The following is a 12,809-nucleotide window of genomic DNA, read 5'->3' as shown; positions in this document are numbered from 1 at the left end:
ACAAGCAAAATTACTAGACGGCATCTGGGGCGGTTAGATAAAAGGGCAACTAGCATACGATGATACCCAAGTTCGGTCGCAAAGCTATCATTTCTTCAAAGCGCGCATTAGAAACAGAATATTCTCCATGAATGTCTGATCTGTTTCTTCCAGATCCATTGGCCTATTTTTGAACATATGGTGCCAACGTCTCAGCAGATCCCCTCAAAAGTTCGGTGTAGTAAGTCTCAGACAACAACCCTGACCCGTGATCGATAATAAACTGCAGTTGGTCAGGCGTAACATCCACCTCTCCCGTCTCCAACTGAGCCTTGCCGTAATCCCCGACAGGCGTTCGATCAATAGCTGGCATAAACTCAACAGCTAAGCCACCGTCATACCCAGCTTCAGCGAGCGCCTTCATAATCCTAGGCCAATCAAATGATCCATCTCCTGGAGCAAGTCTGTTATTATCACCCACATGAAAATCAACGATACGCGACTTGCATGCGTGGATAGCTGCAATAAGATCCTTCTCCTCGAGTGCGAGATGAAATGGATCAAAGGCAATCCCAACGCCATATCCGACCTCATCGGCGAGAGCAAGAGCTTGGTTTGAGCGATTGAGGAAGTAAGTCTCAAACCTATTCAACGGTTCAAGACCAATCTTGATACCCTTCTCCTGCGCAAAAGCCGCAACCTCGCGAAGCCCCTCAACAGCCCACTGCCACTCATTCTCCGGAGTAGAAGAAGGAACAATAGTGCCAACAGTTCCAGGAACGACGGTGGTGATCTGGCCGCCGAGCTCAGCGGACATATTGACGACTTGCTTCATGTACTCGATCGTATCTCGTCGTTGATGAGGGTCAGAGGCGAGGAGGTTTCGCTTGCCGTGCATGACTGTGACGGTTCCCCAACACTTGATGTCATATTTTTGAAGAAGTTTGCGTGTTGAGGCAATGGGGAATTGATCGGGTTCGCCGGCTAGTTCAATGCTGGTGTAACCGAGACGGACGAGTCTTTGGAGGGTCTGCTCAAGAGGCTCGGGCCGCATCCAGGTATGAGAGGAGAGATGCATCTTGGAATGAAGACTGTGTTGATTATTGAAAGAATACTAGTGTTTGAGGGTCGGTTGAATTTTTAAAGATACGTTGTTCCTTTTTATCTTTACTTGATGTCTGCTCTTGCTGGCTGTTTAATGTATGTTAGTGAGCGGATGGTGGTCTTCCGTTAAAGTGGAGCATGATGACTAGAGACGGAGCATCAGCTTCCGCCTTATTAATTGAATTGGTGAGACAACGGAGCTAACATTACTAACGAGCTATGCAAGTGGATGACAACGAAAGTCGTAAGACCTTACTCACAAGGGACACAATGTTCCGTTTCAAAATGTTAAAGTCAACGTCAGTTTGGGCGAGCTATATATATCCGAATCATGTCTCGCAGAATGGAAACACACCAACTCGCTAAATTTCAAGTTTCCAACCAGTCCTCTGCTTCCTTACTAAACTCAAACCCTGACTACGATACTGTCAAGCATCATGTCTATCCCTTGGAACGACGACTCAGTCTTTGAGTCTTACAACATCATTGAAGAGACGTAAGTCTTCAATCATCAGACGCCCTGGTCAATAGCTGACATGGCCAAGATTCAAAACTGTCTCATCCCATGATGTCAAAACAGCTATTCTGATCCCCAAGAACCTCAAGCCAGGTCATCACCCAATCATCTATCACATACATGGTGGTTTTCTGGTCATGGGGAGTGGCCTGTTCGGCCCTTTCTTTCCTAAGTGGGTTGATAAGCTTGCGCTCCAAAACTCCGCCATCATCGTCTCCCCCGACTACAGACTTTTGCCTTCTGCGAATGGTTTGGATGATGTACTTGAGGATGTCGAAGATGGATGGCAGTGGACCAAGAATAAGTTGCCTGCTATCTTGAAGGAGAAGGCTCCTGGTCACTCTGTTGACTTTTCGCATGTCCTTCTTGCTGGCGGATCAGCGGGGTAAGTTAACTCACCAAAAAGCAAGTTGTGCTGCTAACGCTCTTGTCAGTGGATACTGCTCTACTCAACTTGCCCTCTCTCATCCCGACGACTTTCACTCCCTTGCTGTCGTTTACCCTCTGTTGGACACCAAAGACAGACTGTATCTTAAAGGTGCACTCCCCGACGAACCAACCGTTTTACGTATGCCGCTAGAAGAAATCCCATCCATGGAAGATACTTTACCTTGGATCGAAAAGACGCGCAAAATTCCCGAATCAAGAGCTGGTTTTGAGAGAACTCCCTTTGCAGTCGCAGCCTGCCAGCGGGGAATTTTCTCATCTCACATGCTTGACAACAAGGGTCTTGACAAGACGGAGTTCCACCCTCTTGAGAGAGTTGAAGCTGGTGCGAAGTTACCCAAGCATATGTAGGTCACCTTGAACTATATGGAAATGATGATAAAACTGACCAACGTAGGTGGATCATGCATGGAGATGATGACTCGACAGTGCCCATCCGTGGCTCGCAGAGATTTGTTGATCTCGTGGCTGAGAAGTTACCAGAGACTGTTGTGCGATACGATCCCGTTGCTGGCGAGGATCATGGCTTTGAATTTGATGAGAAGAGATGGGAGTCTTTTGCTGATGAGGCACTTGCCTTTGTGAGAGATGCTTGGTTAGTTTAGAACAGCGATCAGGGTAGTAACCAAGCCCAATGCCATGTCACCTCTTATGTATTTGGTATCTCTACAGAATCCTTCCAGAATTATCCTATCACATTGCCCAGCGCGGTCTGCAACTGATCCTCTCGTGGAAAGATGCATCCTCCAATCTTCCCTACAGGTGGTTTGAAAAAGTCAGTTCCGCGCAAGCCGCAGTGAATGGTGGGTGCATACGTCGCTCAGCTATAACGTTTGCATGCCAACTTAGATCGATTATCCAGGAGTATTCGACGATCAACTTGATCAAAACTTTAATATGACTACATTCATCTCGTCTCAGGCTTTGGGAACTCGTTCATGAGATGCGTTCCTCAGGTCATAATCGTAGCTCACTCGCCATCAACCCGCGACATACCGAGTAAAGTCAGTCAATCTGGTGATGGCCAGGATGCAAAAGACCGTTTTGAAAAGATCATACTTCGCCACCTGATTTATGCAATCGTTATCTCAACAGCTGGGTCCTTTTGTTCCGATCAAATGCAGACATCCATGGTTCGAGGTAAAAGCATTCTGGGTAACAGAACACTCCAGATTCTACCAACCCCCTCCAAATAGATAGAGATTATCGCATCCGACCCCGCGACCACCATATCAGCCTATCATATGGGCCTTCTTGGGTAACATTCACCACTGCAACTATTGCGAGGTCCAATAAACCCCCCCGCCTGATGTCTTGTGCCCCATCTCACACATCTCTTATTGTCTCACATCCGAAAAAGCCAAGCCAGCGGCAAAAACCGTTATCATTTCTAGCCACAACGAAAACGCTGTGAGACCTCCCCATCTCAAAAAGTTCCTTAACCCCGGAGTATTACTGGATAGACTTAATTTTTGGGTTACAACTAGAGTGGGCAGCCGGCAGATCTGATAAGGCTATTGTCCACTGATCATCAGCCCAATGAAAAGCTCTCGTGATGCCACTTGCCGAGTCACGATGTCGGACGATAGGGATCTAGTGACTCTCGGGGGGCGGACCCTTAGACCCTCGCACGGAAAGAAAAGTGGCTCGTCTCCGCAAGTGGAGATCTCCGACGCCGATCGACCTAGCACCAACACGGACTGCTCACACGTCATTCGACTGCGTGGCTTGAGGGGAACCAAGCATTGGCTCGTTTCGAAACTTGGCATGGTCATTCCTCTCTTTTCCCACTCCATGCATGCATCGATATCAATATTTCGCCATTTTCTATTGTTGTGAATATTTTCCCATATAAAGCCCTTTGTGAATACCCTGCTTTTTCTTGTCTCTGCCCGTGAGGATAACGCCGCTTTGTCTTCTTATCTGCTAGTGCTGTGCCGCGTGCGTAAGCGAGCTTGACTTCTTTTTTCCCGCCATTTCCACGAGAGAATTTTCAACGGTCATCCTTTGACCATGAGATTCCAATCACCCCTCATCGCAGTGGCTTCCGCCCTGTGGCTGCTGTGTCCATCAGTCCTAGCCCAAGAATCCGCAGCTCCCGCGGATGCATCGGGCTCTTTATCCCTCAACACCGATAAACCATTATGGACATTTGAGTACCAGACTTCAACCCCCAACCTCGCCAACTGGATTGGCCTGTACTACAGCGCCGGCGGCGGGCCCGTGGACCAGAAGAAGGGCTCGTCCAATTCCATCAAGTGGAAGTGGGCGCCTCATGACAAGGGCGATGTGCAGCTTGACTTTGGAAGCCTTGAGCCTGGTAACTACACGGCTTTCTTTCTGGCGAATGGTGGCTATACGTGGCTTGCACCACCTCTTCAGATCATCAAGGGTCGTGAGCTCGATGGGGATGTGAAGTTTATTGTTTCTGACATTTCTCTTCCTAATGCCCGTGTTGGTGATGGCTACTCGCATAGCATCAGAGGTCTCGTCCGCGGTGGAGGCGGCACTATGAAATTCTCCAGCGAGGGCTCTAATGTTGACTGGATCAAGATCAGCGCTGATGGTATCATCACTGGAACACCTACTTCAAGCGCTGATAAAGCCGTCTTCACGGTCCGCGCCACTGGAAGGGATTCCGCCTCCTCCGGTGTCTTCACCATCAATGTGGCTGGCTCCGGCAAGGCTCTGCTAAGCGAGCTCAAGGTCCTCACTCTCAACATGTGGAACGGCGGTACTAGAGTTACCAGCTACCACGACAAGCAGGTCAAGTTCCTTGCCTCTTCCGGCGCCGATGTCGTGGGTATTCAGGAAGACCAGCAGGGTCGCCATGTTCCTCGTCTCGCTGATGCTCTGGGCTGGTATCACTGGTCCAGCGGCGGTGATGTCGGTGTTCTTAGCAAGTATCCCATCGTCGAGGACTACGGCGTCATCAGTGGCCCTGCTCGCTCCGGTGGTGTCAAGATTGCTCTCGACGGCAAGAACCAGCAGATCAACTTCTTCGTTGCTCATCTGGGCTATACTCCCTATGGACCTTACGACACATGCTATGATCACCTGCCTGTCGACAAGATCATTCAGCGAGAAGCCCAGTCGGGTCGCACTCCTCAAATGAAGGCTACTCTTGAGGGAATGAAGAGCCAGCTTGACAACGCTGACGAGATCCCTGTCTTCTTTGTCGGTGACTTCAACGCCCCCTCTCATCTCGACTATGTCGATGGCTTGAAGGAGAAGAACTGCGGATACTCCAACATCCAATGGCCTACCTCCATTCTCCCCAAGGAGAAGGGTCTCATCGACTCATTCCGTGTTGCTCATCCCGACCCCGTCAAGGAGCAGGGCATTACCTGGTCTCCCATCTACATCTGGAACGGTGGCTACCGAAAGCCCGAGCCCCTCGACCGAATTGATTTTATTCTTCATAAGGGTAAGGGCCTTAAGGTCACTGACTCTCATACCGTGGTCGTTGGCGAACCTAAGCCTGAGCCTAACCATAAGGATAATGAGTGGTTCTCTGACCACGCGGCTGTCTTGACGACTTATGAGCTTTAGGTCTGGAACCAAGCTACGAAATCAACTTTGGTATTACGGCCTATTTAGATGACTTGATGATAAATAAGAATGAATAAAAATTTCTTCAACAGAATGCATAAACAGAGGTCTCTCCACGGCGAATAAACGCGAGATGAGATGGTGTAGCTGTACCCCAGCTCAAAGCATATGCCGCATCGGCCACCAAATTTAGGAATGTTTTATCACAAGTATGATAGGCAAATAACATGCTAATAAATTAACAAAAATCGCGGCCTCAGTTGGATTGAATGGCACTTACGACTCCTTTAGTAGAGAACTCACGCTGTCGCGTGATCAATTTCTATAAATATGCTATGCTCGGCAATCAATCAACCCATGTGAAATTCCGCATCTCATTCCCATTTACAAACAATTACTTAATTGCCGTCTCAAATTCGGGGTCCTTTTGTTTTGCCCCTTCTGCAACCCATCGCGTTTCAGAAATCTAGCGAAAGCGGGTGCAACAAACCCCCGAAACCCCTTTTGCAAAACAACACCTTCATTCTCCACAGATCAGATCATCAAGCGATTTTGTTTCCGCCAAGTGATCTCTCCGCAAGAACCCATCGACTGCCGTAATCGTCATCCACAGGCTTCCAATCGTTGTAGAATTCCTTCTCAGGGCCCTTGTCGAGGTTGTCATAGTCCCAGATGGCGGGGTAGCGATAAAAGTAGACGTGGTGTAGACTGAGGGTAGATGATCTGGAGCCGTAGCTGAGGAACGTCCGCATCATATCTCGGATTGCTCTTTTGGTGTAGAGATCTTTGAAGGTAGGATACTCTTTCATTAGTTCGTCTTTGATGGTAAGAGAGACGAGATTGGGTGGTAGGAGATCGGCCAATGGTTGCCAATCTTCTGGGGCTGCATGGCCATGAAGAAATGTGAGAGGAATTTCAAAATCCGTCAGTGACAGAAAATCTCGAAAATCGTCGATGCGGCCGTGAGTTAACGGCCATTCACGATCAGAGAAATCAATAAGCCCTCTCTCCATAATAGTCAAGTTGAGCGTTAATTTGGTCAAGGAATGGCGAACATGCTCCAGCCCTCTCCTCAGCTCATCAACGTCAAAGTCGCATTCAAAAGCGGGAAGATAACAAGCATAGTACAAGGCCTTGAGATTGGGCGTCTGGGCAAGCATTGCCGCGATGTTATGGGTGTTTGACGAGCAGTGATCCAGATGAAGCGTAGTGAGAAAGGCAGCATGCGGTGCGGAGGGAAGAGGCCAGAAAGGATTCGTATCAGCTAATGCGATGTTATCCCCTTTTCGATGACTGGCGAAACTTTCGAGTGAGAGAGTTCTTGCGTTTGGAAGATAGAATGATAATGGGTGGATTCCCCTTGGAAGTCGCTGGTAACCTAACCAACCGCGAGGATTGGCGAGTTCGAAGTGCGTGACATTCTGGAGCTTGTTTGACTTATTTTGGAATGAAAGCGAGTTCTTGAATAGCTCGAGGAGCCATTTGTGGCTGTATAAAAAGTATCCAAGGTCGATTGTGAGACTCTGGACTTCGGTACATGCAGCGATGATGAGCGATAAGATAAGATCGAAGTTGCGATCCGCAAACGCCCCATTCAGCTTTTCCGTTTCAGAAAAGCTCAGTTCATCAATCCCATCAATAATTAGTTGCCGAGCCTCCTCATTCTCCACCGGGTGAAAAGTCAAAGGCTTCAATTTCCCAGTGTCACGAAAATGCTCGTCATGAACATAATTCTCGATCCGAAATCTCAAGCTCTTAATATGACTCCTCAGCGCGGGTCGACTCAATATCGCAAAAAGAAAGCTAACGCCCCAGGGTAGTCGCCTTCTGCGAGCCGCGCGTATTCTCTCCAGCCGTCTCAACTCTTTGGGCTCAGGTGGCGGGGAATCTGGCGCTTCGACGTCGTGCGTTATGGTGATGTCGCGGTAGAGAACTGAAACAGTTGCGGTGTGGAGATCTTTGCTTGTTTGACAAAGATGGAGTTGATCGCGAATGGATAACCGAGGGATGATCTCGAATCTCAAGATGTTGATTGTTTCAACGAAAGTGGCCATGTTTGCACTCAGTTCAAGACAGGGACAGAATGAAAGCAAAGAAAGAAATGGCAGCAAATGTCCTCGTATTTCAGATTATATAGACTCAACTTTACTGAAGCTATACGGCATTTGCTCTAGATTCGGTGATTTGCTCATCTGGCTAGGGTCACTCTAGGACCCATCGTGAACGAGAAACTGTGGATCGTGAACGAGGAGACCCGTGCTCCCCGACGGTACAAGCCGAAACCAGACCGAGTCATTACAGAGTCGCAATCTCTCTCTGTATACGACTCTGCAAGTCAATTGATACAATGGATCTTCTCAGCAGACGTTATCTGATACAATTGATAAGCGAGTAGTCTCCTCTCAGCAAAAGGGCCTCGAGAAACGAGTCTTTTCCGCTTAGTAACGTGCCAAGAATCTGAGTGCAGACTAGTCAAACTTAAAAGGCTGGAGTATAGAAACTTATCAGATCAATCAGCGTCTGCCCCAAGCTCGTCTATCAGATAAGACGTTAGTAGAAACCAATATGTTCTTTAATTGGAATACCAAGCTTTCTCTCCTCTATTTCCAGATGGCCAAGAGAGCTTCAGTCTGCGGGGGGAAAGGGACGCGTTGGCAGTGACACACTGCCAAGAACGATAAGTCCATTATAACCCAGGTCATGATACACTATTGCCAGTGGGGTTTTGGTCAGAAAAGAAGAACAAGTGCCGATATCTCAGTATAAACGACGCGTTCCCCAGATGATCATCACAGACACTGAGACGGCCAAGAAATAAGGGGACCGCCGGAAACTACACGTTCCGCCCCCTGCGGTGGGTATATTTGCAATACGACGTCGTAGAATTTTCAACCTGCGACACCAGATCTGCCCTGCTCCCGTAACATGCTTAACTGTAGCCGCAGATCTCCGCGACGCCACGCCATACCAAAACGGTCTCGGCTACATGGTATTCCCGCCCAGACATGGGGGGAGCAACTGAGGGTAGAAAAAAAAAGTCCCGTAGCTGAGTGAAACAGTGACGCTTGAAACTGTGCCGTGACACGATGCTCGTTTCGCATCAAAAGTCGCCTCAACTTGTATCTTATCAACTTAAAATAGTTTATTATAACGTCGCCAAGAAGACTATAAGATGAACTCAAGATCCCGCCAAGCTGGGGTTTTCTTTCTTTCGTTATCCTGCACTCTCTGTTCTAGGCTGGTACCTGGGCGACATACATTTCCTTTGTACGTTTCCTTGTGTTGATTCAGTTCTTCTCTCTTTCCTTGGAATTTTGTTTCTATTCTTCCTTGGTTTGTTTCTAGTCTTGTTTTTATTTCGATTCGAACGGGAACTGGTTTCTCTTCTTCTTGGTAATACAACTTGATACGATCCTTACGAAACGATTCTTTCTTCCACTCTCTATTCAATATGGATTCTGCAAAGCCTCAATGTGGTGGAGCCGGGACGGGTGAGGATTATCCTCTTGGCTTGCATGTCGGAGGTCTTTGTAAGTGCTCCACGCGCTGAAAGCTTGTCGTGGACTACTCCACCATGATAAGCGAAGTGTTTGCTTGGCAATCTAACAGTTCAACAGTCGCTGTATTTGCTGTTTCTGCTTTCGGTAGGTCAATTAATTCCTGATATTAGATGTCAATTGCTAATGGTTCTCAGGTGCTGGTTTCCCCGTCGCTGCAAAGAGGATAAAGTGGCTCAAGATGCCTCCCAAGATCTTCTTTGCTTGCAAGCATTTCGGTACTGGAGTTTTGATTGCTACTGCTTTCGTTCATGTTAGTACCCACGAGTAACTGGTAGAAACCCACCTAACAATCATCTACAGTTGCTCCCTACAGCATTCGGCAGTCTCACTGATCCTTGTCTCCCCGACCTCTTCACCGAAATCTACCCCGCCATGCCCGGCGTCATCATGATGGCCGCCATGTTCCTCCTCTTCATGGTCGAGCTCTACCTCAACGCAAAGACAGGCGGCCACTCTCACGGCGGCCCAACCGGCACTACAGTCACCGTCGTCCAGCCTCCTCCTACTCGACCTCAGCGCCCATTTCCCGAGACCGCCAACTTCAACCATACTCACACCCGCAACGACTCCAACGGTTCTGACGACTACGACGATGTTGACTACGAAAAGGCTATGGCTCGTGAGCTGTACGAGAAGGAGAACAAGCCCCATGCCTATTCTTACGAGCAGGACAGCAACTCTTCCATGCCTGCTTGGTTCGTCGTCTTCTACGAGCAATACATTCGACAGCGCTCTGAGATGATGGACATGATCAAGCAAACTCAGTACTCCAACCAGGCCGTCATCGATGACAAGCCCAGTCCCGAAGTCAGCCAGTCCTTCTTCGACGAGGAGGGCCAGACAATTGATCAGGCTACCTACAAGCGCATGTCGATGAACATCACCTTGCTCGAGGGAGGTATCCTCTTCCACTCTGTCTTCGTTGGAATGACAATCGCCATGACAACCGACGGCCTCGTTGTCCTTCTCACTGCTATCATGTTCCATCAGATGTTTGAGGGTCTCGGTCTCGGAGCTCGTATCGCTGCTGTGCCTTATCCCCGCGGAAGCTTCCGACCTTGGCTTCTTGTTCTAGCTTTCGGTTCTACTGCACCTATCGGCCAGGCCATCGGAATCGCTAGCCGAAACTCTTACGACCCCGAGAGTGCACTCGGTTTAATCTTGGTTGGAGTCTTTAACTCCATGTAAGTTTCCCTCATACCACTCCTCTCAATCGTCTCTAACAATTCCCAGCTCTTCTGGTCTTCTCATTTACGCTGCTCTGGTCAACCTACTGGTTGAGGACTTCCTTTCCGAGGAAGCCCAGCACCTCATGAAGAAGAAGGACAAGATCGCCGCTCTCTGCTGGATCGGCCTCGGCGGTAAGTCTCTCCCCCATCTCATCGTCCGTGCTCTCGCTAACTCTGCCAAGCCTTTGGAATGTCTGTTGTCGGTGCTTTCGCTTAGACTTCACAAGTGTTTGAAAACAATAGACATGAAACCACGCGACGGAAAAGACGCGACTCAGGATATGTTATCCTCATAACGGCTCTTTTTTTACTTGTACTATACTGGGGAAAGAATGGTGTTGATGTTCGTCGGACTCTCATTCATTACGGAACGAACATTGGGATGGTTTTAAAATTTACGAATATATTGATGTGCATGGATCAACAACTGCGAGCGGTACATAATGATTATGATGATATACTGGGACTCTGAAAGTACTGCTGCTATGATAGACAGAAAGAATAGAATCTTTATCTCACTCCGGATACTGAAGTTCCGCTTGTTGATGTTTGAGTTGCGCATTGATCCTCTGATGCTGAGCGCATTGACAATAGCTTGCTCAGCCAATAGGAAAGTTCTTGGCCGGTTTCATCATTGAGTTCCAGGATACGGTCTTGGCAGCTTGTAAACGTTTGATAAGCCCTTGTATTATAACTCTATTATCAACGTTATTTATTTATAGCTAAATAATACGATTGGCTCATTTCCCTGTCAATGGCGTTGCAATCCTTCATCGCACTGCGACAGCTCTGCATTGCCCTGCATTCCCGTCGACGAACTCCACGTTTAGGTAAATGGATAAGAGGCAACCCTCGGCAATTTGGAGCTTCTAATAGAGTCGCAAACTTTCCGAGGTCGACATTTATTCAAGCTTCTTATATTGCTGTTAACATAGCGCTTCATATTCTAGTAGATCATATTTGCTTGATGAGCTTTTTATGTTCTGTTTAAGGACGCTAAGAATTATGCACCAGTCTGGCTTTTGTACTCGCGCTTCAAAAGCATCATTTTTATGCCATTTTAGAAGGGCATAAAGGTTCAAAGGAACCATCATACATTGAATAGCGACCGGAGATGTAAGGAAAGAAAAGAAAGACTTGATAAAGATCGATGCTGAAAGGGTTGACGGTAGGAATTCGGTGAAAGTGAGATTTTACCGTTGAGCTTTATATCAAGAGCTAAATGCATTGATGAACTTACGGTTCATCCAGTCAAGCCCCTTCAAACCCCATCAACTCCAATATGATCCGATGCGAAGAATCAGTGCGGAATATTTCCAGGCTCATTGACTGAAACTCTGAGTGGTTGAGGAGCTTCAACACCTTAGGCCAGTTCCACCCTTGTCCAATCAAACGTCACCGGTTTTCCCGATTCGCAACACCCCAATACTCCAGTAAGGGCCGCTTGGTAATTTCATGTATAAAATATCGTATTGCTTCTCCGACCACTTCTTTTTAAGATTCACGGTCAACCTTCCAAGGAACTACTGTATTCGGAGGCATGTCTTACCATCCCCATCGCATTGCTTGGTCACAGCAGGAATCCCTCTTTTATGTACGATACAGACTATTCCAGCTAGTGTCTTGACAATGTAGCATCTACCATCGCATGGATCTAACCCTCTTCTTAGGCAATAAGCGCGGCTCCAGACTCCCATTCAAAAAGGGATTGTAAGAGTCGAGCTTGTGACCGCAACACGATGCACGACCTGTGGATTTGGTCTTGTCCAACTACGCTCAGCATACCGTTGTTCAAACGCCTTCTTCTGCATAGCCTGCTCATACCCAGCAAAATTAACCCAAGTGCCTCTCATCACCAGTAAAGTAATTCCGAAGTACAAGCCCTCGGTGTTGAGTGGCTGCTCGGTATGCTGGAAGGACTTCACACAAGGTCAGATGATATGGTGCTACAAGAAGTGCTGGGACAAAACGCTATGTGAAAGGTGTCTGAGGAAGACTAAGAGACATTGTAAGCATGTTCAAGTGGAGAGGTCGTCATTAGGAGGGATGTGGAGCGGGATGAAGATGGGGACGAGGATAATGACAGTGATGGCAATGGCAATGAGGACGACAATGAGGGGTGGGGGGATGTTATTGATGCGATTGCTAGTATTGTTGCTTGATATCGTGTCACTACCTCTATGGGGTCGGCGATGGACTAAGGGCTTCCCAATGATGAAAGGATGTTCGTCGTGGTTACTACGGTCGTTCATGTATTAGATTAGAGTTCAGTGAATACACATCTGATCCAGCACACAAGGCCAGGCTACTTCGCAATAAATCGTATCAGAGAGACATCGTCACTAATGTTGACTGTCTCTTATTCTGCCCAAGCTAAAGGTGAAGTTTCGCATGGATCATTTAGACACGTCTCAACCTCCT

General features: G+C 47.9%; 5 protein-coding genes; 3 read left to right on the top strand and 2 right to left on the bottom strand.

Moving 5' to 3' along the window:
• Window positions 1-163: 163 nt before the first annotated feature.
• On the bottom strand, window positions 164-1,057 carry FFUJ_09392 (uncharacterized protein; the record flags this gene model as incomplete). The annotated part of the gene is made up of 1 exon (XM_023568711.1): window positions 164-1,057. The coding sequence occupies one exon, from the start codon at window positions 1,055-1,057 to the stop codon at window positions 164-166; it is 894 nt and encodes a 297-aa protein (XP_023435865.1).
• Window positions 1,058-1,520: 463 nt separating this feature from the next.
• Window positions 1,521-2,652, top strand: FFUJ_09393 (uncharacterized protein; the record flags this gene model as incomplete). XM_023568710.1 has 4 exons in its annotated part: window positions 1,521-1,579; window positions 1,629-1,985; window positions 2,035-2,394; window positions 2,445-2,652. 4 exons carry the CDS (start codon window positions 1,521-1,523, stop codon window positions 2,650-2,652), a joined length of 984 nt encoding a protein of 327 aa, XP_023435864.1.
• A 1,408-nt stretch (window positions 2,653-4,060) lies between these two features.
• On the top strand, window positions 4,061-5,599 carry FFUJ_09394 (uncharacterized protein; the record flags this gene model as incomplete). Its single annotated transcript, XM_023568709.1, has 1 exon — window positions 4,061-5,599. The coding sequence occupies one exon, from the start codon at window positions 4,061-4,063 to the stop codon at window positions 5,597-5,599; it is 1,539 nt and encodes a 512-aa protein (XP_023435863.1).
• A 542-nt stretch (window positions 5,600-6,141) lies between these two features.
• FFUJ_09395 (uncharacterized protein) lies at window positions 6,142-7,653 on the bottom strand (the record flags this gene model as incomplete). The annotated part of the gene is made up of 1 exon (XM_023568708.1): window positions 6,142-7,653. One exon carries the CDS (start codon window positions 7,651-7,653, stop codon window positions 6,142-6,144), a length of 1,512 nt encoding a protein of 503 aa, XP_023435862.1.
• Window positions 7,654-9,050: 1,397 nt separating this feature from the next.
• FFUJ_09396 (related to low affininty zinc transporter) lies at window positions 9,051-10,605 on the top strand (the record flags this gene model as incomplete). XM_023568706.1 has 6 exons in its annotated part: window positions 9,051-9,129; window positions 9,217-9,243; window positions 9,294-9,409; window positions 9,460-10,343; window positions 10,393-10,520; window positions 10,571-10,605. 6 exons carry the CDS (start codon window positions 9,051-9,053, stop codon window positions 10,603-10,605), a joined length of 1,269 nt encoding a protein of 422 aa, XP_023435861.1.
• Window positions 10,606-12,809: the final 2,204 nt, after the last annotated feature.

Source organism: Fusarium fujikuroi, chromosome FFUJ_chr09, assembly GCF_900079805.1.
Source record: "Fusarium fujikuroi IMI 58289 draft genome, chromosome FFUJ_chr09".
In the NCBI taxonomy this organism is placed as follows: domain Eukaryota; kingdom Fungi; phylum Ascomycota; class Sordariomycetes; order Hypocreales; family Nectriaceae; genus Fusarium; species Fusarium fujikuroi.
The sequence above is the reverse complement of the archived record's forward strand: the minus strand, read 5'-3'. Positions and strand labels throughout refer to the sequence as shown.